The sequence below is a fragment of the Mandrillus leucophaeus genome, unplaced genomic scaffold, assembly GCF_000951045.1.
Source record: "Mandrillus leucophaeus isolate KB7577 unplaced genomic scaffold, Mleu.le_1.0 Scaffold841, whole genome shotgun sequence".
In the NCBI taxonomy this organism is placed as follows: Eukaryota; Metazoa; Chordata; class Mammalia; order Primates; family Cercopithecidae; genus Mandrillus; species Mandrillus leucophaeus.
In genome coordinates, this window is record NW_012109153.1 from 1,237,890 (window position 1) to 1,263,619 (window position 25,730).

At 35.7% G+C, this 25,730-nt stretch overlaps 1 protein-coding gene across 1 annotated transcript in view; it reads left to right on the top strand.

Annotated features, from left to right (window-relative positions):
* MMS22L (MMS22-like, DNA repair protein) overlaps positions 1-25,730 on the top strand; it is a 136,220-nt gene that overhangs the window by 16,393 nt on the left and 94,097 nt on the right. Inside the window, exons 9-11 of the mRNA XM_011968384.1 lie at positions 2,793-2,906; positions 11,522-11,698; positions 19,571-19,633. Of these exons, the coding sequence (XP_011823774.1) occupies positions 2,793-2,906; positions 11,522-11,698; positions 19,571-19,633 (354 nt within the window). The remainder of the gene's footprint in view (positions 1-2,792; positions 2,907-11,521; positions 11,699-19,570; positions 19,634-25,730) is intronic.

Sequence of the window (25,730 nt, forward strand, 5' to 3'; positions counted from 1 at the left end):
CCACATAGCCTAGGTGTGCAGTAGTAGTCTGAAAAAGTTTTAAGTACAATAAATCATGTTAGCCTAAAGACGCACTTCTCAGAACATGTCCTGCTGTTAAGTGACATGTGACTGTATTCCATTGTGTATATAAACCAGATTTTCTTTATGCATTCATCTGTTGATGGGCAATTTGGCTGATTCCATGTCTTGGCTCTTGTAAATAATGCTGCAGTGAACGTGGGAATGCAGATATCTCTTGAACATACTAATTTCATTTTCTTTGCAAATATACCTAGTAGGATTGCTGGATCATGTGGTAGTTCTGTTTTTAATTTTGTGAGGAACTTGCATACTGTATTATATGATGACTGTACCAATTTACATTCTCACCACACTGTGCAAGGGTTTTCTTGTCACCACTTCCTCTCTGGCACTTGTTACCTTTGTCTTTTTGGTAGTAGCCATTATAACAAGTTTGAGGTGATGTCTCATCAAGTTTTAATTTGCGTTTCCATAATGAGTAGTGATGTTGAGCATTTTTCATATACTGCTTCGCCATTTGTATATCTTCTTTTAAGAAATGTCAACCAGGCGCGGTGGCTCACGCCTGTAATCCCAGCACTTTGGGAGGCTGAGGCAGGCAGATCAGGAGGTCAGGAGATCGAGACCATCCTGATTAACACGGTGAAACCCTGTCTCTACTAAAAATAGGAAAATTTAGCCGGGCATAGTGGCACGTGCCTGTAATCCCAGCTACTTAGGAGGCTGAGGCAGGAGAATTGCTTGAATCCAGGAGGCGCAGGTTGCAGTGAGCCGATATTGTGCCACTGCACTCCAGTTTGGCGACAGAACAAGACTCGGTCTCAAAAAAGAGTATGTCTATTTATTGTTTTTGCCGATTTTGCAATTGGATTGTTTTCTTGCTATTGAGTTGTTTGGGTTCCTTATATATTTAAGATACTAATCCCTTATCAGATGTAGTTTTGCAAATATTTTCTTCCATTCTCAAGATTTTCCCTTCATTCCATTGATTTTTTTTTCCTTTGCTATGCAAGTATTTCCTTTTTATTTTGACATAATCCCATTTGTCTGTTCATTTCCGTGGCCTGTGCTTTTGGGGTCATATCCAAGAAATCATTTACCAGACCATTGTCATATAGCTTTTCTCCTATGTTTCCTTCTAGTATTATAGTTTCAGGTCTTATATTTAAGTCTTTATTTTGAGTCGATTTTTCTGTATGGTGTGAAACAGGGGCCTAAATTCATTCTGTGTGTGGATATCCAGTTGTCCCAACCTGTTTATTGAAGAAGCTGTCCTTTCCCCATGTTACGCTCTTTTCATCATTGTCAAAAATCAGTTGTTCTATTTTGTTCTGTGTCTGTCTGTATGCTAGCAGCACACTGTTTTGATTACTATAGCTTTGTAGTATATTTTGAAGTCAGGTAGTGTCATGCCTCGAGGTTTGTTCTTTTTGCTAAAGATTACTTGGTCTATTCAGGACCTTTTGTGATTTCCTACCAATTTTAGGATTGTTTTTTCTATTTCTGTAAAAAAGTGTCATTAAATATTTTGGTAGGGATTTCATTGAATCCGTAGGTCACTTTGGGTAGTATGAACATTTTAATAATATTTCTTCCAATCCATGACCACAAGATATTTTTTCTGCTTATATGGGTTGTATTCCATTTCTTTCATCAGTGTTTTATATTTTTCAGTGTATAGGCCTTTTGCTCTTAGGTTAAATTTATCCCTAAGTATTTTTGTTTTTGTGGGTATATACTATATATGGGATTGTTTTATTGATTTCTTTTTTGGGTAGTTTGTTGTTATTGTATAGAAATGCTATGGTATTTTGTATGTTGATTTTTGTATCCTGCAACTTTACTGCATTTATTTATTTGAATAATTTTTGATGATGTCTTTAGAGGTTTCTATATATAAGATCATGTTATCTACAAACAGCAACAATTTTAACTTATTTCTTTCTGTTTAGATGCCTTTTATTTCTTTTGCTTAATTGCTGTGGCTAGGATTTCTATTAATATCCTAATACTTTTTTTTTACTTTGTATTAGGTTAGAAATGTGTGCATAGCTTATGTAAAATATTGCATATATTATGAATTTAAGAAGCCTAGCTATATTTGCAAATATAGTGTACATTCTGTGCATTATCTAGGGCTGTTGAGGATTTTTTTGTTAAAAAAAGGTAAGTAATTTAGAAATTACTTAATCATTATAAATCTCTAATAACTATTTATTGTCTTGCAAAATTTTTACTGTGTTTACAGTGAATCAGAATTTATTTTCTAATCTTTTAATTAGAAGTCTTTTGTTGTTGTAGATGACTCAGAGCAAAATAAGCAAACTGGCCCTGAGGTATAATCTAGCCCATTACCTATTTCTGTAAATGTAGTTTTGCTGGGATATAACCTGGTCCATTTCTCTTACTGATTATCTGTGGCTGTTGTACCGAAATGGCAGAGTTCAGTAGTTGTGACAGAGACTGTATTGCCAACAGACTCTTAAAAATGTCCTATCTAGCCCTTTATAGAAAAAGTTTGCTGACCACGGGACTAGATGATTAAAAGTTTTTTAAGTTGAAATCAAATTAATCTGTACTTTTTGTTTTAAAATGGAAATTTATCTCAAAAATTAAATGAAATTGCACATTTTCAATAAATAATTTTATCTAATTGAGAATAAATTCTTAGTCATCTAAATCATTCTTTTAAAAGTATTTGAAAGATATATGGCATTTAAAATTCTGCTGCTGTCTTATAAATAACACATTTTGGTTATTTTCTATAGGTGAGGCCTTCTGAATCATTAATGAGTGACCAGTGTCCATGTTTATGCATTAAAGAATTATGGGTTCTACTTATTCATCTTCTAGACCACAGAAGTAAATGGTCTGTCTCAGAAGTAAGTTGGAAAATTGATATGTTAGTTATTGTTACTAACCTTTATATTGATTTAATCCAATGGTTTTGACTGAGAAAATCTTAGCTTCCTTTTTTATAATAAGGCAATGATAACCACCAAATAGAGCAATAACTGAGTGCTGAATATCTACTTTATTTTTAACCCTAATTATTTTTAGCCCCAAGTTAGTAATATGAAAAAATCTAAGAGCAGTACAAGGTTCAACTCTTATTTTTTTTTCAAGTTTTGTTGTTGTTCTATCAGAAATCTTTTAGACTAAGGTATTTACTACCCATTAGTAACCTAGAAAACATTTTAGTCAGGAAATGTGGCAGGTTTAGAAGATATGTGGAGAAATAAAACAGGTTTCTATTACTCAATTTTATCTTATTTCAAGGAGGGAGGAAGAGAAGCAGAAAAGGGAAGATGAGAAACTTACTTTCACTTCATTTTCAGTCATGTCTTCAGAACAGGGCTTTATTTTATTTCAAGTACTGTAAGTTATTGAAAAAGAGAAGTATCCCTAGGTAGAAGTAAACAGTCTCTTGTAAAACAATATCAAAAATGGTTTATGTTATATGAAAGGGTACTTTTGATTTTTAATGGATTTAAAAATTTTCCAGTTTTCTGTAATTTGGGGTTTGGGTGCTGCTATTTTTTTTTTTTTTTTTTTTTTTTGAGACAGAGTCTTGCTCTGTTGCTCAGTCTAGAGTGCTCACTACAGCCTCTGCCTTGTCATGATCTCGGCTCACTGCAGTCTCCGCCTCCCAGTTCAAGCAATTCTCATGCCTTAGCATCCTGAGTAGCTAGGATTACAGGCATGCACCACTGTGGCCAGCTAATTTTTGCGTTTTTGGTAGAGACAGGGTTTTACCATGTTGCCCAGGCTGGTCTTGAACTCCTGACCTCAAGCGATCTGCCTCCCTTGGCCTCCCAAAGTGCTAGGATTACAGGCATGAGCCACCATACCTGGCCTGCTGTCTTTTTTTAGTAACAACTCTATTTTTGTAGGTTTGCAAGTACTGTATTTATTTTGAATTATTACTTTAGCATCAAATAAGTGTAAACTTAATATATCTTTGTTGAGTTAAAATTTTTTTTTTTCATAACTTAGAAGCAGTTGCTCAATTGAACTTTGGCTTTCAGGCATTATGGGGTACAAGAATAGAAGATACAGTTCAGAGTTGATCAAGTTGGTAGCCTACAACTACACCAATTATCCACAAAACTGGGCACTCAGAAAGATGAACTAGAAACTCAACTAGATCTGAAAGGACAATTGACTATCTTTAACCATGGTGCTTTTCAGAAGTTTAAAATTGCTTCTGTGTGTTTTTTGTTGTATTCTATCCCTTATGTGGGATTACAGACTGAGTTCATGTTACCTAGATTTTATTAAAAATTTCAAACAGTTGAGCCGAGGAGATCAAGGATACAGTGAGCCAAGATTGTGCCACTGCACTCCAGCCTGGATGACAAAGTGAGACCTTGTCTTGAAAAAAGAAAAAAAAAAAATTCAAGCCATTGAATTCTGGGTAGCCAAGAAAAATGGATGGATGCCTAAACCCACATCTGCCTACATAATCTTCCAACAAAATATAGAACAGCAAAATCAAATATATCTACGGTTGACTCTTGAACAATGTGGGAATTAGGGATGTTGACCCTCCCCCCAACATGCAGTCAGAAAGCTGCATGTAACTTTCGACTTCCCCAAAAAACCATTAGTAGCTTACTGCTGACTGCAGTCCTTACCCATAACATAAAGAAACAATTAACATGTATTTTGTATGTTGTGTATATTGTATACTGTGTTCTCATGATAAAATAAACTAGAGAAAATAAAATGTTAAGAAAACCTTAAGAGAATATATACTTACTTCTCATTAATTAAGTGGAAGTAGGTCACCATAAAGGTCTTCATCCTTATCTTCATGTTGAGTAGGCTAAGGAGGAGGAGGAAGAACAGGAGGGGTTGGTCTTGCTGTCTTAGGGGTGGTAGAGATGGAAGAAAATCCATGTATAAGCGTACCCATGCATTTCAAACCTATGTTCAAATGTCAGCTGTATACAAAAACATGCATATTATATAACTGCAAATGGGAGTGCTTAGTACCGTCAGTTTTAAAAACAGAAAGCCACTAAAGCTCTTACCACAAGCCTTTCTAATAAGGCAGGGCAGTCTGAGAAAAACTGCTCAGAGAAGAGAACTAACAGTGGTTATATTTTAAAATCATTGCCAGAATGTGAAGATACTGAAAAAGTTTTCTTACAGATCAGAGAACTGATGATAAGAAAGAAACATAGAAGTGTCCATATTACATGGAGTTTCTGTAGAATAAAAATATGAAAATGAGTCATGGTACCTACCCATTGGTGATTGGGTGATGAAGAGCACCAGAAGAGAAAGCAGAGAATTTAGGGTCTTAAAACACCACCACCAAAAAAAAGAATAAATCAAAGGACTCATACCCATTCCCACCACCAAAAAAAAAAAAAAAAAAAAAAAAATTCGGTAAAGAAATGGGAAAATGGGACTTTGGTGCATTGTCAAAAGAAGGTGCCCCTGAATTAAGAATCTTTTAAGCTAGTCCTAATCTACAAAATGAACGGAATGAAACTAGACCCTTATAAACTTACTAGAAAAAAACAGATTTGATATACTTTACTTGATGGCATCCTCTCCCCCAGAAACAACTGTATAAAACAGAAGAAAATGACAGCATTGTAGATTGAATTAATTTGTCTGTTCAGACTACATCTGGGGGTATAGAAAAACACCTTGAATAAGATACTCAAATGTTAAAAACAAATGGACAGAAAACGGGTTGGATGGAAAGAATACATTGAATGTAGGAAAGAAATAGGAAGAGGAAAATTATATCAGAATTGACTAAATTACAAGATGACTAAGGGAGAATAGACTTAAATGAAAATTTAATAAGGGGCATAGAAGAAAAGTTGAAAAACAACTAAGGGAATAAAAATGAGATAAATATGAAGAGAGTGAGAAAATGGTTGAGGTGGAAGATAGGCAAAGATGAAATAACTGTACATATAAATGCAATCCCTAGAAAACAATGTGATATAGCTAATATTAAAAACTATAATCAAAGGAAACTTCCCAGAAATAAAAGATCTAAATCTATATTTTGAAAAGGCCTACTGGATAATTTGAAAGATTAACCCCAAGCAATCCACCCAAAGACAGGTCTTACTAAAACTGTTTCACTTTAAACATAAACAAAAAAATCTCCAAGTTCTCTAGGCACAAAGACCAAACAACTTATAAGAGCAAAATAATTTTATTGACACTAGACTTGCAAAGTCAACTTAAAGCAAGGTCTGAATGCAGCATTTAAAATGACTCAATGAAAAAGTGTGCGCCAAGGATTTTGTAACTTTGACGCTAGCACTCCCACTTCCAGGCATTTACTCTAAATGTATACCCTCCAAAATTAAAATGCATATGCATACGTTTATTTATTGCAGTATTGTTTTTATAGTAGTATAGTAGAAACTATCTAAATTCTCATGTATAAAAGAGTGGTTGAGCAAACCATGGTCTATCTGTACTCTGAAGTATTATTCTGTATTAGTGTGTGTTCTCCAGAGAAACAGAGCCCATAGGATATATAGATTTTTGGATTTATTATAATGAATTGGCTCACAGAGTTATGGAGGCTAAGAAGTCCCGAATCTGAGATTGGCAAGCTGAAGACCCAGAGGAGCTGATGGTATAATTTCCAGTCTCAGTCCAAAGGTCTGCAAATCAGGAAGGCCAATGGTGTAATTTCCAGTCTTGAGTCCAAGTCTGAAGGCAGGAAAAGAACAGTGTTTCAGTATGAAGCACAGGGTGTCTTCTCCACCCTCAGTATGACTTTTTGTTATATTCAGGCCACTAATGGATTGGATGGCACCCACCCATATTAGAGAGGGCAATCTCTTTACTCAGTCTACCAATTAAAATGTAACTCTCAACCAGAAAACCTTTATAGACACACCCAGAATAATATTTAACCAAATATCTTGGCATCCTGTGGCCTGCTCAAATTGACACATAAAATTAACGATTTTATTTATAGTTATGCAATAGGATGAGGAAGATATCTGAACTGATATGGAGTGAGTTGCAGAATGTATTGTTAAGTAATACAAAGTTCAAAACAATATAGGATGATGTTACCTTTTGTATAAGAAATTAGGAAAAAGGAAATGTGTGTGTGTATATATATGTGTGTGTATATATATTCAATTGTGCACAAATACTGGAAAGACAAACTATTGAGACTGGTGGGTAGAAATGAAGATGGTTGGGTGAAAATGGAGTGGAAGGGTTTGATGTAATTATTTGGGTAGTTCTGACTTTAGAATCATGTTAATGTTTCACATGCCCCCAAATTAAATCAATCTGTATGAAAGGTGCACTCAGTGGAATATAACAGAAACAACTGAACTTAAATGTATTTTAAATGAGTAACACTCTTTGTGGAGATTGGCAGTACTAAGCCAGATAACTTCAGAATGTACTATTTTGACACTACTATAAGGCTAAAGACAAAAGAATCATAAAGAACTGTAAATATTTCACTTAGGAGATTTGTTTTTTACATTGTTATGTGAAGATTAGCAATTTAAAATCTATTATATTTGTATTCTTGGACTGGACAAATTAATAAATACATTGTGTGTAATTGGAGTCAGGTTCGTCTGTGTTGGGAAATTGAGTTATACATATGGAAAGAAGAAAAGCCAGCATGAACCACAATATTTTGGATTAGAATTTGATATAGTGTGAAGTACTTCTTTTTAATATATAGGACCATGTGTAAATGTATATGTGTGTGTGCATGCATCCATTTCCTACCTTTTTCACTGGGTGGGCTTACAAGCAATGATCCTGAGTAATAGTATACACATTGCAGCTATATCTTAGTTTCAAAATAACCATTCTGTAGTGAAAGGAAACAAGAGTCTGACCAAAGGGCTGATTACAGGATGAAGCATGGAAAGTAAACATAAGCCTGAAACACCTTGTACCAGAAACTAAGGAAGTGCTCAAAAAATGATGAGTACATGTCAAAAGGACACTAGAGTCAGCATTAAGGTCTATAGGCTAAAATAGCTTTATTTTTCCTCACTTTTTAAAGAGATTAATAGGTAAAGAATTTTAGGTTGACAAATACTGTTTTGATACAGTAAGGATATCATTCCCACTGGTCTCCATTACTGTTGAGCTACAAAATAGTAAGGGATTGTAATCTGTTCAGTAGGAATATGTGAGTCCCTACCGATATAAATAAATTGGGAAAAGGGAAACTCTTCCTAATAGATGTAGAGTCATGGAATTGGAAAATCACCATTTGACAAACTCCATGGTAATTGTTTCAGGCAAGAATCCTCAATGGATGCTTAAAGGAGTGGACAAAACTGATGAAAAATAGCACATGTACATAGTTTGCTAAGATCTTTACATAATATTTATCAATTATAAAAGGGAAAATAATAACTTTATAGTATAGAAAATGTGGCAGGTACTACCTTAATCAAGTAATCAAAGTTAACTATTAATAGGACCGGTTGATATCATGTGACACCAGTATGATGCCTTGAAAGTACAAAAATAGGCCAGGTATGGTGGCTCACGCCTATAACCCCTGCACTGTGGGAGTCCTAGGTGGGAGGACTGCTTGAGCCCAGGAGTTCAAGACTGGGCAACGTAGAGACCTCGTCTTTACAAAAAATAAACAAGATTACTTATGTGCGGTGGTGGCATGCCTGTGGTCCCAGCCAGTTGGGAGGCTGAGGTGGGATGATCACTTGAGCCCAGAGTTTTGCACCACTGCCCTGCAGCCTGGGCAGCAGAGTAAGACCCTCTCCCCCAACAAAAAAAAGAATAAAATGCGTAATATCAGACAAACCTAAATATCTGATATACTCTTTAAAAATATCAAGCTTATGAATGGTGTAATCTGAGGAACTCTTACAGATTAAAGGAAGCTGAAGAAACTAACAGATTAAATGATGTGATAGCTAAATGCATCTTATGATTGCTGCATAATGGTATAGTAGACTAATTTTGAATAAGATCTGTTATGCACAATAAGATGGAAAACATGAAAGAGTGGTTAAGAGACATTAAGAATAGAGAGGATGTCTGATATACTTCTAACTATAGTTAAAAAGGAAGTGGAACAACAAAAATATTTGAAGAAAAAAATGACTTGAAAATTTTCAAATGTTAATGAAAGCTAGTCAGATAAATTCAAGGAACGCACATAGGGTAAATAAAAAGAAAAAATACATCACAGTGGAATTACAGAAGACCAAAGACAAAGAGAAGAAATTTAAAGCATCAGACAGAGAAATGTGTTACTTTATTTTATTTTAAGAGAGAAGGTCTCACTCTGTCACCCAGTCTGGAGTGCAGTGGTGTGGTCACAACTCACTGCAGCCTCAACCCGTTGAACTCAAGTGATCCTCCTGTCTCAGACTCCTTAGTAGCTGGGAGTACAAGTGCATGCCACCACGCCCAGCTAATTTATTTTTTTGTGGAGATAGGGTCTCTCTGGGCTGCCCAGGGTGGTCTCAAAGCAATCCTTCTGCCTTGCCCTCCCAAAGTGCTATGATTACAGGTGTGAGCTGCCACAGCTGGCCACTATAGCACTATTAAAAGAGTGACAATCAAATGGACAGCTGACTTTTCAACAACAACGGAGGCCAGTGGGAATGATATCCTTATTGTATCAAAATAATGTTTGTCAACCTAAAATTCTTTACCTATCAATATCTTTAAAAAGTGAGATAAAATAAAGCTATTTTCATTGAAGCAAGATCGAAGGGAATCCTTAGGCAGAAAAATGCTGATGCCAAAATGGGAATTCTGACACGTAGAAGAAATAAAGAGCAAAGAAAGTGGTACATGTTTTGTATAAATCAGTAATATAATTTATTGGAATTAAAAAATAGAGCTAAAGCATATAGTAATATAGTAATAGTAGCATCTAAAGTTAGTAGGGCATAAATGAGCTAGAGTCTTTTAAGGTTCTTGTTTGTTCTAAGAGAAAGGTCTATATTAACTTACTAAGACATTTGGATATATGCTGTTTATTTCTTAGATCATCACTAAAAGAAGAAAATTGGACTTTTTAACTTCCAAGCAGGTAGATGGGGAAAAAATAAATATTCAACCCTAGAGAAGGAGGTGTTGGTGGATACAGTAGGTATACAAATAGAAATATGCAATAAGATTGTAGATTTAAAACTAAATGTATTAGTCATTATATTACCTGCAATGGTACTACTAAAAGCTCCATTTAAAAGACGTATTGTCTGGATAGATTGTAAGCTGGTTTACAAGAGTCATATCTAAAACAATATATCAAGGTTCAAAATGGATAGAAAAGATACAAGAAAGTGACGTATTAAATATTGGAAAAATTTTGACTTTAAAACAAAAAAGCATTAAGTTACTTTATAGTGATGAAAGGTTTACTTTATCAGTAATATAAATTTAAATTTGTAGTGGCTAATAACATGGTGTTAACCATAGCAATTTAAAATGGACAGATTTTCAAAGAGAAATACACATGCATAGAAATAATGAAATATATTTCTAAATAACTCATAGATTAAAGAAGAGATGGAAATTATAAAATATTCTGAAGTAAATAACATTCTGTAGACTTAAGTTTTGGAACTACAGCTAAAGTTATAATTAGAGGGAAATTTGTAACTTTATATGTAAATATAGGAGAAAAAGATTGAAAATTAATGAACTAAGAATTTATCTCAAGATGTTAGCAATAAGCCCTTCATAGTAAATCCAAAGAAAGTAAAGGGAATGCAATGAAAAAATTAACAAAAAATTATGAGATTAAAACAATGAAGAAGATAAAATGAGCCAAAAGTTGGGTCCTCAAATTGATACCTAAAATTGGCCAATTTTATTTACAATTACAAAAATACTCAGTACTAGAAATATAAAAAGAAACATGACTTCAGTTTCTGTATACATTAGAAAAGTAAGAGATACTGTCGACAACTTTATGTCTAATAACCTGAACATTTACATGAAATACCTAGAAAAACCTAAAACTCACTAAATGTTCTGCAATAGTAGATTGAATAAATGTTTTGTCATATAGTCATATACTGGAATATTGCAATGAGCTATGGCTGTTTTCATTAATATAGATGAGTTCAGAAACGTAGCGTTGACCAAAAAAAGCAAGTTACAAAAGAATTAGAAATAAGCTGCTTGAGAATACAGACATGCATTTAAAAAAAACAAAATACAGATGAAGCCACACAATATGTAATAGAGGCTGGTATACCTGTGTGGCAAAACAAAAAAGCAAGGAAATGATTTATCATGAAAGTCAGCAAAATTGTTACCACTGGATGGAGGAAGAAGATGTGGTGACATGTAAGGTACTTCTAAAGTACTATTTATGTTCTGATTCTTAACCTGGGTATTTTTATTATTTAAGTTTCATATATATATTTTGTCTTTTGTATGTATGCTTCATTATAAGAATGGAGAAAAACCACTAAATCAAAGGTTATTGAAACTGTCTTAATTTAATGGAATCAAATTACCTCTGTTTCTATAGTCATTTTGGAACTGGTTGAATAAACTACTTAAAACACTGCTTGAAAAATCAAGTGACCAGAGAAGACCCTCTGTGCCTGTAATCCAGTCCAGGGATCCATTAGGTTTTAGTTGGTGGATTATTACTCATGTAGCATCATTTTACCAGTTTGATCGCCATGGAGTACCAGATGAAATGGTAAGACTTCATTTTTTTTAAAACTTTCTTATATTGTGAATTAATACGTAATTATTTGGACAAATTAGAAGATAAGTGAGCAGGAACAAGAAAAGTCAGACTACAATCACAGAGATAAATTATTTATATCCATGTATAATGTTTCTGTAAACATCTTGAAAAATTATAAAGTTCATGATTTAATTGTTTAATTAAAAAAAATAATTTGTAGAAGATTTGGTATGTAGTCCTGGCCCTGCTGCTGAACAGTTGTGTGACCCTGAGCAAATTACTTAAACCTTTCTGGTCTTGTTTTCCCTTAACAAAAAATCATGGGATTGTATTGTCACAAAGGTTCTTTGTAGTTTTAAAATCTGTTATGATTGGCAAATAAATTTCTCGAGGAATGAATTACTTATTTTTATGAATAATTTAGTAAAAGTACTGCAGAATAGCACTTCTTTAGTGAAGCTTTTTGCTAAGATAATTTATTAAACAACCATGAAGTTTGCTTCTAATAGGAAGAGATTTTAACTAATATATTAATTTCTCACTAGAAACATTTTTTACAGTGTTACTTTAAAACCCCATGAGTAAAGTCAGCTAATAGATGTATACTTTGAAGACCTATTTTTATACAATTTCTACCATATTCAGAAATTAATAGTATTATATTATTATATCAGCCTATCAGCTCCATAGAATAAACATCTAGAATCATGAAGCCAGTTTGTCTGTATTTGCAAAATTGGTCTTTTTTATGGCAGTGGTTCCCAAACCTGGCTGATCATTAGACTTACTTGTGAGTTTTAAAAAATCCAGGTATCTAGTCCAGCTGCGGTGGCTCATGCCTATAATCCCAGAACTTTGGAAGGCCAAGGGGGGTGGATCACTTGAAATCAGGAGTTCAACATCAGCCTGGCCAAAGTGGTGAAACCTTGTCTCTACTAAAAATACAAAAATTAGCAGGGCATGGTGACACACACCTGTAGTCCCAGGTATTTGGGAGACGGAGGCAGGAGAATTGCTTGAACCCGGGAGACGGAGGTTGCAGTGAGCCGAGATCACACCACTGCACTCCAGCCTGGGCAACAGGGTGAGACACCATCCAAAAAAAAAAAAAAATCCAGATATCTAGATCTTAACTGTGGAAATCCTGATTTTTAAAAAGTTCCTTGGTTCTCATCCTCTATGAGGTTTGGGAACCATTGCTTTATAAAACATATTCTTTGATAGGCTTGATAGATTTTCCTCTTTGGAATATTGGATAGACCCAGCTTTGAGAAGTCATTCAAGGAATCTGAGGGTTAGTTAGTATTAATATAGCATCATAGAAATGGAAAGGGTCTCAAAAAGTCCTCTAAATAATTCCCCTAATAATATAAGGTCCTGTAGGAGATCCCAGAATACAGTGAAATAGTCAGAAATTGCTCTGAGGAGTTCACACACAGCCCAATATCAGTGTATTTGAGTATTCTACCAATTTATTGAGAAAAGTCAATGAACTTCTCACAGAAAAGAATTGTGTGTTTTTTGCTTATATCCATGATTATGTACCATGCTAATACAGAGCAAATAATAAATTTTAGCAATTGCCACTATTACTATAGTAGTGCTTTTATTAAACGTTTTTGTGGAGTTAATGTGATTTCATTTTTTTTTAATTATTAGAATATTAGAACAATATTAAAGGAATTAAGAAAATTTACCTGTAATTCTAAGGTCATAATATAAGCATTTGCATTTCTCTTCCTTTTTAACTTTAGTTCCTCCAAGTATATATTTCTCATTTTAATCAATGTAAGTAAATATGGCAATTAGTTGTTTCTGAGTTTCTGTTATGTATTAGCATAATACTAGGTGCCTATCAGAGGATACACATGAAATAGATTGTACTACTTTTTTTTTTTTTTTTTTGAGACGGAGTCTCACTCTGTCGCCCAGGCTAGAGTGGAGTGGCGTGATCTCGGCTTACTGCAACTTCTGCCTCATGGGTTCAAGCGATTCTCCTGCCTCAGCCTCCCAAGTAGCTGGGATTACAGGCACACACCACCGCGCCCAGCTAAGTTTTGTATTTTTAGTAGAGATGGGGTTTCACCATGTTAGCCAGGCTGGTTTCAAACTCCTGACCTCAGGTGATCTGCCTGCCTTGGCCTCTGAAAAGTGCTGGGATTACAGGTATGAGCCACCACGCCCTGCCAGATTGTACTACTTCTTGCTTCAAGGAACATGCTTTTAGGTTATTAATACTTGGTGGAACTGTATAAACAGTTATTTGAATGCATAGTATATTTCAATATTAGTTGATATTGACCCCCCAGATATTCTCAGTGTGGTAGATAATCTAGTCACATTAATATATATCATTGCTATTGCTATTGTAATATTGAATTGCACTGATATAACCACCCATGGTTGCAGTGCTGAAATCACTCTTCTATTTCTTTTTTCTTTTTTTTTTTGAGATGGAGTCTCACTCTGTCTCCCAGATTGGAGTGCAGTGGCGCAGTCTCGGCTCACTGCAAGCTTCGCCTCCCGGGTTCACGCCGTTCTCCTGCCTCAGCCTCCCGAGTAGCTGGGACTACAGGCGCCCGCCACCACGCCCAGCTAATTTTTTGTATTTTTAGTAGAAACGGGGTTTCACTGTGTTAGCCAGGATGGTCTTGATCTTCTGACCTCGTGATCTGCCCACCTTGGCCTCTCAAAGTGCTGGGATTACAGGCGTGAGCCACCGTGCCCAGCCCTACTCTTCTATTTCATAGAGAACTCCAGAGGAGATTATTGCTTTTATTAGCTCTGAATCAAGATAGTAAATGAATTGTCTGTGTTTAATATAGCTTAACTCATGTCTTTTATATTTGTCAGCAGTTCCTGTGTGTTTTCTTTTGCCAAGATTTTTAAAAATCACATATTTTATGTAGAAGGTTTTAAAAACAAAGGCCCTAGTAATTATTATAAAAAGGATATGATAAAAATGATGAAGATGTGAAATATGTATGTGTATATGCACATGTAAAATAAACTTTGCCTTTATATATGAGTCCTCAAAGAGTTTTAAATATTTCTGGGTTTCTTAAAGGCTTTTAAAGAAAAACAAGCTCTCTAGTTAATAATAGTTTTCATTTGGGGTAAAATATATGCTGCATTTGCAACGTATTTAATATTTCACAGTGACTGTGTATTATCTCAGTGAAATATTCCAAAGTAGGTGAGAGGATAATATATTCATTTTACAGGTCAAGAAATTGAGATACACAGTGGTTAAATATCACCCCTATTTTATCTCTTAGATAAACTTGATATTAGAGTTCTCCTAAGGATTGCCTCTTACGAATAGGTCTTTGGTAGGGTAACCATGTGTTCCATTTTGCCAGGTACAGACAGTCCTACTTTATACCTTATTGTCTATTTATCCTGATTAATTTTTCCTTTTATCCTCAAAGTATTTCAGTTTAATTGACAAATCAGACAGTAATTCTAATCTATGAACATAAAGGCATATTGATGTATTGTTTCTGAGATATTATATAAGATGTTAATTTGGGTCTGGGATCTATTTAGAATTTTGAAAATTTTTTTTATCCTTATGATATATATTAATATAACCAACTACAATAGAGAAAATGGTTGTGCAGTAAGCATGCTTTATTCTAATAAGTAATCTGGAGTGAGAGATGATATGAAGTAATAATGGCTAGTCATATGTTCTTCACCAGAGAAATATCTATAATCTTGTGGCAGTGTGGCGATGTTTGTTTTTAAAAGTGAACTGCTTTGCCCTGAAGGTTAATGTGAAATCTTTACATTTTAAATAGGCTTAAAATGTAAACCTATAGTGGATTTAAATCTCAAAGCTATAATGGATTTAACTCACAAAGCTAGCCCATTTCTTAGTGTTGGCCTATAAGAAAAATTTGGGATCTCACTTTTTATATTAGAGTCATTAAATTTTCATACATTTCTGTTTAGTGCTTTTCTCTCAGCCAAGATGAGAGTGGGTTACTCTCTCACAATTCTAGTCATCTATTTTAAAACCAAATACAGTTTAAAGAGGAAAATTACTTCTGGGCATTGCAGGGGGTCAGTTTTAACAGTGTTTTCTGTACCCAGAACATAATGCAATTAGTCAGGCTAGCTGATGCTTGTCTTTGAAACATCTGAAATAGTAACCAGATAAAAGTGTGAAATGTAACCTTAAAATGAGAGCTGCACCAGACTACCTAGTCTGCTGGAAGTGGAGGGTGGAGGATCTGTTTTACATGTCTGGTAGAGATCCTACCTATACTAAAGCTTAAATGGGTGTCTTAGTTTTAATGGTGAGATAAGGAATATAAAATGTAGCCTCAGATTGATGACATTCTACCTCCTTTCTATCAGCAGATTTAACTTGGTATGTAGAAAAAAAAATGTTGTAGCTTCCCAAAGTGAAATTTTATTGTGCAAGAAAAATCTATATCTCTTTGATACATATTCTCTTACATTTGATTTGAGCATGATGTAGTTGCCATTCTTTTATTTGAATTGCAGTTTATTTTTGTTTTACATTATAGCCACACAACTGATTTATATAGTTGAAATTCCTTGGGTGAGAATTATACTGTTTTTCTGTAATTCTTGTGATTCAAATGCTTTGATAACACTGAATGATTGAAATATACTCAACACTATCCAGTTATAAAGCTAAAACTTAAATTATATCAACCCTGTCATGGCCCTTCTCACTTGGCACTGGAGGTGACATTTTCTTAATAAAGAATGATACAAAAATGAATTGCTGAAATCTGAGGGAAGGCATGCTAAGGAAAAAAAAATTGATTACTGGTACATGTTATAATAGAAGAAATACAGGCTTTGGTGCCAGATAACCTTGGATTTGAATTCATTCTTTGACTTGTACATACATGACCTTTCTGAGACTTAATTATGTTTTCTGTGAAATGGGGAAATTTTTTTGAGGAAGTAATATTTCAAGAACCTGACACAGTGGACATACAGTATTGATAGAAGAAAATGATCTTTTTTTGAGAGAGACTTTTAGTGCCAACTACCAAGTTTCAGGGGACAGTCCCTAATACTGTCTTTACTTCTGACACCAGTTGCAAGCTCGGGGTTCCCAAAACTACCTTAGTTTGATAATTTGTTAGGACTCACAGAACTCACTGAAAGCTATTATTTTGTTTTCTTAAAGGGGAAGGATATAAATTAACATCAGCCAAGGGAAGAAGGGCATAGGCCAGAGTCCAAAAGTACCAAATGTGGACCTTCTATTGTTTTCTCTTCATGGAGTCAGGCCACATTCGTCTCCTGGCATCAGTGCGTGACAGTATGCAGGGAGTGTTGCAAAACAGGGGTATTCACTCAAGCCTCAGTGTTCATAGTTTTTATGGGAGTTCCATTATGTAGGCATGGACTACTGAATTGCTCACATGGCTGATTTCAGTTTCCAAGTCAACTGACTCAAAGACCCCAGCCTGAGTCACACTGTTGTCTTTTGGGCATGACCAGACCCTAAGCTAAGACTATGTGGATATGTCCAACCTTCACTCTCTATCACATTGTTAGATTATCCAGTATGACCATAGGACCCTAGTCAAACAAAGATGCTACGATCAGGTATAACATTCCCAGGACCCAGAGATGACCTCCAGAAAGCTAGGGTCAAAGGCCAGATCTTTTTTTTTTTTTTTTGAGACGAAGTCTCCCTCTGTTGCCCAGACTGGAGTGTAATGGCGTGATCTCGGCTCACTGCAACCTCAGCCTCCCGGGTTCAAGCAATTCTCCTGCCTCAGTCTCCTGAGTAGCTGGGATTACAGGCATGCACCACCACACCCTGCTAATTTTTGTATTTTAATAGAGACGGGGTTTCACCGTGTTGGCCAGGCTGGTCTCAAACTTCCAACCTCAAGTGATCCGCCTGCTTCGGCTTCCCAAAGTGCTGGGATTACAGGAGTGAGCCACTGCGCCCAGCAGGCCAGGTCTCTTCTTTGGGCAAGGCCAAATTCTTTATTCCACATTTTTTCCCAATAAATGTTTTTTTGCGTTCACTTTATTTTTGTATGTCAAAAAGTCAATAATTTTGCTAAAAATAAATCATTGTATTAGTAATCTATTGCTGTGTCACAAAAGTATCAGCTTAAAACAAAAATTTATTATCTCGCACTCTCAATTTCTGAGTCAGGCATTCAGGAAAAGCTTAGCTGGGTGGTTCTAGCTCAGGGTCTCTCATGAGGTTGCAGTGAAGCTATCAGCCAGGACTTCAGTATCTGAAGCTTTAACTGGAACTGTAGAATTTGCTTTCAGCTTTATTTTTTTTTGTTGGCAGAATGCTTCAGTTTCTCATCATATGTGCTGTTCACAACACATTAAGTTAACAGGTCAGAGTATCATGAAGATGGAAGCTTCAGTGTCTTGTAACCTATTCTTGGAGGTGACATACTATCACTCATACTGGTATTGGTAGTCTGTTAGTGACAAACCCTAGTACAATATGAGAGGGGATTGTAGAAAGTGTAAATTCCAGGAGACAAGGATTATTGGGGGACATCTTAGAGGCCAACTACCATACTCAGTATGCTCTTTATTAAGAAAATATTTATTTAGTGATTTACTATAGTTAGCATTTTATATGAATATCGTCTAGCCATTTAAAATCATGAGTATTCACTATGATTTAACACTTTATTGATCATTTGAGTTCATGCCTGTGAACATCATATTCTTTATAACAGTGATAAGAAGGGTATGATGAAGGTCTTCTACTTTTTAAGGCCTCAGGTTTTTCTTTTTGAGGTCTTATGATTACTTTGTTTTTTTTTCTGAGATGAACCCTTGCTCTGTCACCCAGGCTACAGCACAGTGGCATGATCTTGACTCACTGCAACCCCCGCCTCCTGGGTTCAAGCAATTCTCCTGCCTCAGCCTCCCAAGTAGCTGGGATTACAGGCGTCCGCCACCACATCTGGCTAATTTCTGTATTTTTAGTAGAGACATGGTTTCACCATATTGACCAGGCTGCTTTCCAACTCGTGATCCACCCGCCTCGGCCTCCCAAAGTGCTGGGATTATAGGTGTGAGCCACTGCTCCCGGCCATGATTACTTTTTATACCTTTTTTCTCCCTCCACATTAGAAACTGGTTATTATTTGCTTATTCTTTAAAATGCTTTCTTTGCTTTTGGTTTTGTCCAGTATCCACATATCCAGAACTTTAAGAACTGAACATTAAGTGAACTGAGTGTCCTCTGAGAATGTCATCCAGACTTTCCTTTTGGAAATGTGGAATTGTTTTAAGTTCCTACCTAGCCTTTGTGAAAGTCCTTTTTAGCTTTCTTCCTTATCATGGAGATCATTCTAGATAGTCGAGGTTGTCAAATAGGTGGCCATTAGCTATATGAGGTAGGACCGTGTAAAGCTTTCTTTATTTTCTGTATAAAATTTTTAGTCACTTTGTTTACTAAAGTAGATGGTCTCAGGTTTATTGTTCATAAAATGAAGGAAAAAGCTCTAGTGATTAAAGTGGAAAATAGGGATGATTACTCATCATAAAAAAAACGCAAAAATACATGTAGATATGTAATGTTTTTTTTTTTTTTTTTCTGTTGGATTTTGTATCTGAAAGCAGAAATGAAATATTTGGTAGAATATTTATAATCTTACTAAAGCACCACTGTTACAACTCCTGATATGGTTTGTATTGGATTGAAATAGTTGTATATTTTTTTCTGCCAAGTTCGTTAACTCTTTACCAAAACAATATTAGAAATTCAAGAAATTACATTGATGCTGAATGATAGAGGAAAATGTACTGTACACTTAATTTGCTATATTCTAATTTTAAATATGGGCATAATCGAGAGCAATAATTTTGATGCACTACTGTTTACTTCCTTTCTAGAGAAAAGTAGAATCAAATTGGAACTTTGTAGAAGAACTGCTGAAAAAGTCCATCAGTGTTCAGGTATGCAATTAAAGTAAGACAGTTTGTGGACTTTGCTTAATTTTTATGCCATACATTTTATTTTTAGCAAGCTGTTAAAATGATTCAGATAACAAATAACTTCCATGCTTTGAAGGGTCAACTCACAGTAGTTTCTTTTAGTGAGTATTCTTTAAAGATTTTTAACACTAAGTTGTCAGTTAAAGGACAAAGATAATATCCTAGTTGGTGACTTTGACAAAATGTATTCAAAATAAGTGGTAGATGCTTCAGAAGTGTATGCCATTCCTTGACTATATGATATCAAACTAGGTGACACAATGAGGGAGATAGTCATTGGCATTGAAAATTCAGCTATATCCTCATCACAGCGGGAAGGTGACTTGCCTTGCTGAGCAATTTGTCTTACAGGCTTGAATCATATTCTAACTGATAAGGTCCTAGTTTCTGAGCATTCATTTCATACCTTATCATTTTCCTTTCTGCAGAGCTGTTAATGTAGTGCTTCATGGCCTAGAGGTCAGACTTGACCTCCTTTTAAAATAGTTTTAAACATACTGTTCATCACATTTTTAAACATATTGTGTGGAAGCCCTGTAAAGTTTTGTAATATGTTATCATTTTTGTAAGAGTTTATGAAAAATTATAATAAAGAATATTTTGGAATTTAGGAAATATTTTTCATTTAAGAAATAAAGATTATTTAAAACTTGAGGAATAAAAGAAATATAGTATAATATTGCTTTATACGTGTGTGTGTGTGTGTGTGTGTGTAGTAGCTATGTCTTTGGAAAACATTTTAATTGCTTGAAATTTTCTTTTACCCATTATCTGCATTAACTCTTACTTTTTTAGGAAACATAAAGGCATTTAGTTATAATATGAATCATCTAATTATGAACTAAAAATTCTAGCTTAGAATGCCAAAGAATTCTGCATACATAAATTGGATCAAAAACAAAAGATCTATTATCTTTTTATAATCTTTCCCACAATCCCTGGAAAAGTTTTTATTATATTTTTTCCTATATCATATCCATTGGTCTTCCTCATTTTTTTTGAGAATATATTGATTTAGTAACTTAAAAAGTTTTTTATGTATATTTTTTATTTCGGAATGAAGGGAATTACTAAAAAGTGGTTGTAAAATAAGATGCATATTACAGTGGTCATTGTCATTTGTATCAGTTATTAATTCAGTCTTACTGCTTTAACATAGCATACTTAAAACCAAATCCAAAGAATTTCAGCAAAGTCTGGATAACATTATTCTGTTGGGAGTTACTGAATCTGAGTCAGTAACTAGGGGCTTTAATTTCCAATTAAGTTGTAACTGCTTGTGTCCTTTAAATTTACTTCTACTTGACCCATGTTTCTGTTGTATTTCACAATTTTTAAACTCCCTTTCAACTCTAACAGTGTATGAATTTATGGTTTTGCACTCAGCTGGTTTTAAGTTACAGAATATTTCTTAGGAAGCTTTAAAGGTTTATATGGATAAATATATATATATAATATGTATTTACATAGATCTCAGCCCTGCACACCAGAGGTCTGGATATAAATTCAGCTCTGTTGGCTGTTGGGGGAGCATAGCAGGAGTGAGACTGACCTTGCTGGCTGCATGGGAGCTGGGTGAGGCCTGCCACTGCTGGCTTTCTCCCACTTTTCTGGAGACCTGTGTGAAGCAGCAGAGGCAGCCATAATTCCCCTTCGAACATAATTTCATGGCCCTGAGAACTGCCCCCACCCATATCCACTCCACAGTGTTTTCATCAAGCCCTCCCTAAGGAGAATCTGAGCTCAGACATGCCTAACCATTCCTCCACCTTATGGTTTGTATTAGGGTTCTCTAGAGGGATAGAACTAATATATATATGGGAGTTTATTAAGGAGTATTAACTCACATGATCACAAGGTCCCACAATAGGCCACCTGCAAGCTGAGGAGCAAGGAATCCAGTCCGAGTCTCAAAGCTGAATAACTTGGTGTCCAATGTTTGAGGGCAGGAGGCATCCAGCACAGGAGAAAAATGTAGGATGGGAGACTAAGACAGTCTAGTCTTTTTATGTTCTTTTGCCTGCTTTTTATTCTGGTGGAGCTGACAGCTGATTAGATTGTGCCCACTTAGATTAAGGGTGGGTCTGCTTTTCCCAGCCCACTGACTCAAATGTTAATCTCCTTTGGCAGCACCCTCAAAGACACACCCAGTATCAATACTGCATTCTTCAATCCAATCAAGTTGACACTCAGTATTAACACAGTCTTTCTCTACTTACCTGGTAGCCAAAGATAGAAAACATAAACTCATGAGAGCTCCATGGCCCCATCCATCACCTGATAAACCTGAATACTTATGCAGGTGATTTCAGGGCAAGTTTATATCCCCCCTATAGTACCACAGCTGATGCTCTCTTGAAAGTGCCACCTCCTGGCTGGAGGCCAACCAAGTCAAGCCATTACAGCAACTCAGAACAGCCCTGCTCCAAGGAAGGAGAAGACAACATCTAATTCCATTAACTGTAACATCCTGTTTAACCAGAGGTCCTGAGTCTGTCCACATGACAACTTCACTGGCAGCATAACCAACATTTGAGAAAACCAGTGTACTAAACAAAACTACAACCAAGGATCCTCACAGAGTCCATTTCACTCCCCTGCTACCTCCACCAGAACAGGTGGTGATATCCACGGCTGAGAGACCTGAAGACAGATCATATCACAGGACTCTTTGCAGACACCCCCCCGCCCAGTACCAGCCCAGAGCCCAGTAGCTCTGCTGGGTGGCTAGACCCAGAAGAACAGTAACAATCACTGCAGTCTGGCTTTCAGGAAGGGGGAGAACACCACATCAAGGAATCACTCTGCAGTACGAAAGAACATTAGTCCTTGGATCTCAGATCTTTCCTCTGACATAGTCTATCCAAATGAGAAGGACCCAGAAAAACAGTCTGGTAATATGACAAAACAAGGTTCTTTATCACGCCCACAAGATCACACTAGCTCACCAGCAATTAATCCAAACCAATAATAAATCTCTGAATTACTAGAAAAAGAGTTCTAAAGGTAAGTTGATTATTACGTTACTTAAGGAGATAACAGAGAAAGGTGAAAACCAAATTAAAGAAATTTTAAAAATAATAACATATGCATGAAAAGATCTCCAGAGAAATATATATCATAAATGAAAAACAATCACAACTTCTGGAAATGAAAGACACATTTAGAGAAATGCAAAATGCATGAAAAGTTTCAACAACAGAATCGAACAAGTAGAAGAAAGAGCATCAGAGCTTGAAGACAAGGTTTTCAAATTAATCCAATCCGATAAAGACGAAAAAGAATTTGTTAATAAATGAACAAAACCTCCAAGAATACTGGGATTATGTTAAGTGACCAAACCTAAGAATAATTGGTGTTCTTGAGGAAGAAGAGAAATCTAAAAGTTTGGAAAACTTATTTGAGGGAATAATTGAGGAAAACTTTACTGGCCTTGCTAGAGGTCTAGACATCCAAATACAAGAAACTCAAATAACACCTGGGAAACATCACAAGAAAGTAATCACTTAGACACATAGTCATCAGGTTACCTAAAGTGAAGACAAAGGAAAGAAGCTTAAGAGCTGTGAGGCAGAAAGCATCAGGTAACCAACAAAGGAAAACCTATCAAACTAACAGCAGATATTTCAGCTGAATGCAAGCTAGAAGGGGTTCGGGTCCTATCTTCAGCATCCTTAAGCAAAATTATCATCCAGTGAAACTAAGCTTCATAAATGAAGAAAAGATAAAGTATTTTTCAGACAAACAAATGCTAAGAGAATTTGCCACTACCATGCCAGCACTGCAAGAACTGCTGAAAGGAGACCTAAATCTTGAACCTCAAAATATACCAAATAAACCTCCTTAAAGTATAAATCTCACAGGGCCTGTCAAACAATAACACAATGGAAAAAAAAAAAAAAGGCATTCAGGTAACAACTACCACAGTGAATAGAATAGTACCTTACATCTCAATACCAACGTTGTATGGAAATGACCTAAATGTGTCGCTTAAAAGATACAGAATGACAGAATGGATAAGAATTCACCAACCAAGTAAGTATCTGCTGTCTCCAAGAGACTTAACACATAAGGACTCACATAAGGTAATGGGGTGGAAAAAGATAGTCCATTCAAATGGACACCAGAAGCGAGCAGGAGTGTTGCATCAGACAAAACAGATTTTAAACCAACAACAGTTTAAAAAGACAAAGAGGGACATTATGTAATGATAAAAGGATCCAACAGAAAAATATCACAATCCTAAATAGGGAACATACACAACTAACACTGGAGCTCCCAAATTTATAAAATAATTACTTGACCTAAGAAATGAGATAGATGGCAACACAATAATAGTGGGGGACTTCAATATTCCACTGACAACACGAGTCAGGTCATCAAGTCAAAAAGTCAACAAAGAATCACTGGATTTAAACTGTACCCTAGAACAAATGGACTTAACAGATATTTACAGAACGTTCTACTCAACAACTGCCGAATATACATTCTGTTCGCCAGCACATGGAACACTCTCCAAGATAGGCCATATGATAGGCCACAAGTCTCAATAATTTTTAAAAAATTGAAATTATATCAGCTACTCTCTCAGACCACAGGAATAAAATTGGAAAGCAACTCCAAAAGGAACCTTGAAAACTACACAAATATGTGGAAATTAAATAATCTGCTTCTGAATGATCTTTAGGTCAATAATGAAATCAAAATGGAAATTTAAAAATCCTTTGAACTGAATGATGATAGTGACACAACCTATCAAAACCTCTGAGATACAGCAAAAGCAGTGCTAAGAGGAAAGTTCATAGCATTAAATGCCTACATCAAAAAGTCTGAAAGAGCACAAATAGACAATCTAAGGTCATACTTCAAGGAACTAGAGAAACAAGAACAAACCAAACCCAAATTGCATCCAAAAGTGGGCTAAGGACATGAGTAGGCAGTACTCAAAAGAAGATATGTAAACGGCCAAGAAACAGATGAAAAAATGCTCAACATCACTAATGATCAGGGAAGTGCAAATCAAAACCACAATGCGAAACCACCTTACTCCTGCAAGAATGGCCATAATTTAAAAACAAAAAGTAATAATAGATGTTGGTGTGGACTTGGTGAAAAGGAAACACTTTTACACTGCTGGTGGAAATGTAAACTAGCACAAACACTATGGAAAACATTATGGATATTCCTTAGAGAACTAAAAGAAGATCTAACATTTGATCTATCAGTGCCACGACTAGGTGTCTATCCAGATGAAAAGAAGCATTATGAAACACTTGCACATGCATGTTTATAGCAGCACAATTCGCAATTGCAAAAATATGGAACCAGCCCACATGCCCATCAATCAATGACTGGATAAAGAAAATTTGTTATATCTAGAAAGTGGAATACTACTCAGCCTTAAAAAGGAATGAAATAATGGCATTTGCAGGAACCTGAATCGAGTTGGGGACCATTATTCTTAGTGATGACACTCAGGAATGGAAAACTAACCAACATATGTTCTCGTTTATAACTTGGAGCTAAGCTATGAGGACACAAAGATGTAAGCATGATATAATGGACTTTGAGGGCCTGAGGGGAACGGTGGGAGTAAGGTGAGGGATAAAAGACTATACTTTGGGTACAGGCCGGGTGTGGTGGCTCACGCCTGTAATGCCAGCACTTTGGGAGGCCAAGGCAGGTGGATCACCTGAGGTCAGGAGTTCAAGACCAGTCTGGCCAACATGGTGAAACTCTGTCTCTACTAAAAATACAAAAATTAGCTGGGTGTGGTGGCACATGCCTGTAATCCCAACTTCTCAGGAGGCTGAGGCAGGAGAATCACTTGAACTTGGGAGGCAGAGGTTTCAGTGAGCCAAGATCATGCCATTTGCACTACAGCCTAGGTGACAAAAGCAAAACTCTGTCTCAAAAAAAAAAAAAAAAAAAAAAAGACCATACTTTGGGTACAGTATATATTGCTCAGGTGATGGGTGCACCAAAATCTCAGAAATCACCACTAAACAACTTATTCATGTAACCAAACACCACCTGTTCCCCAAAGACTATTGGCGGG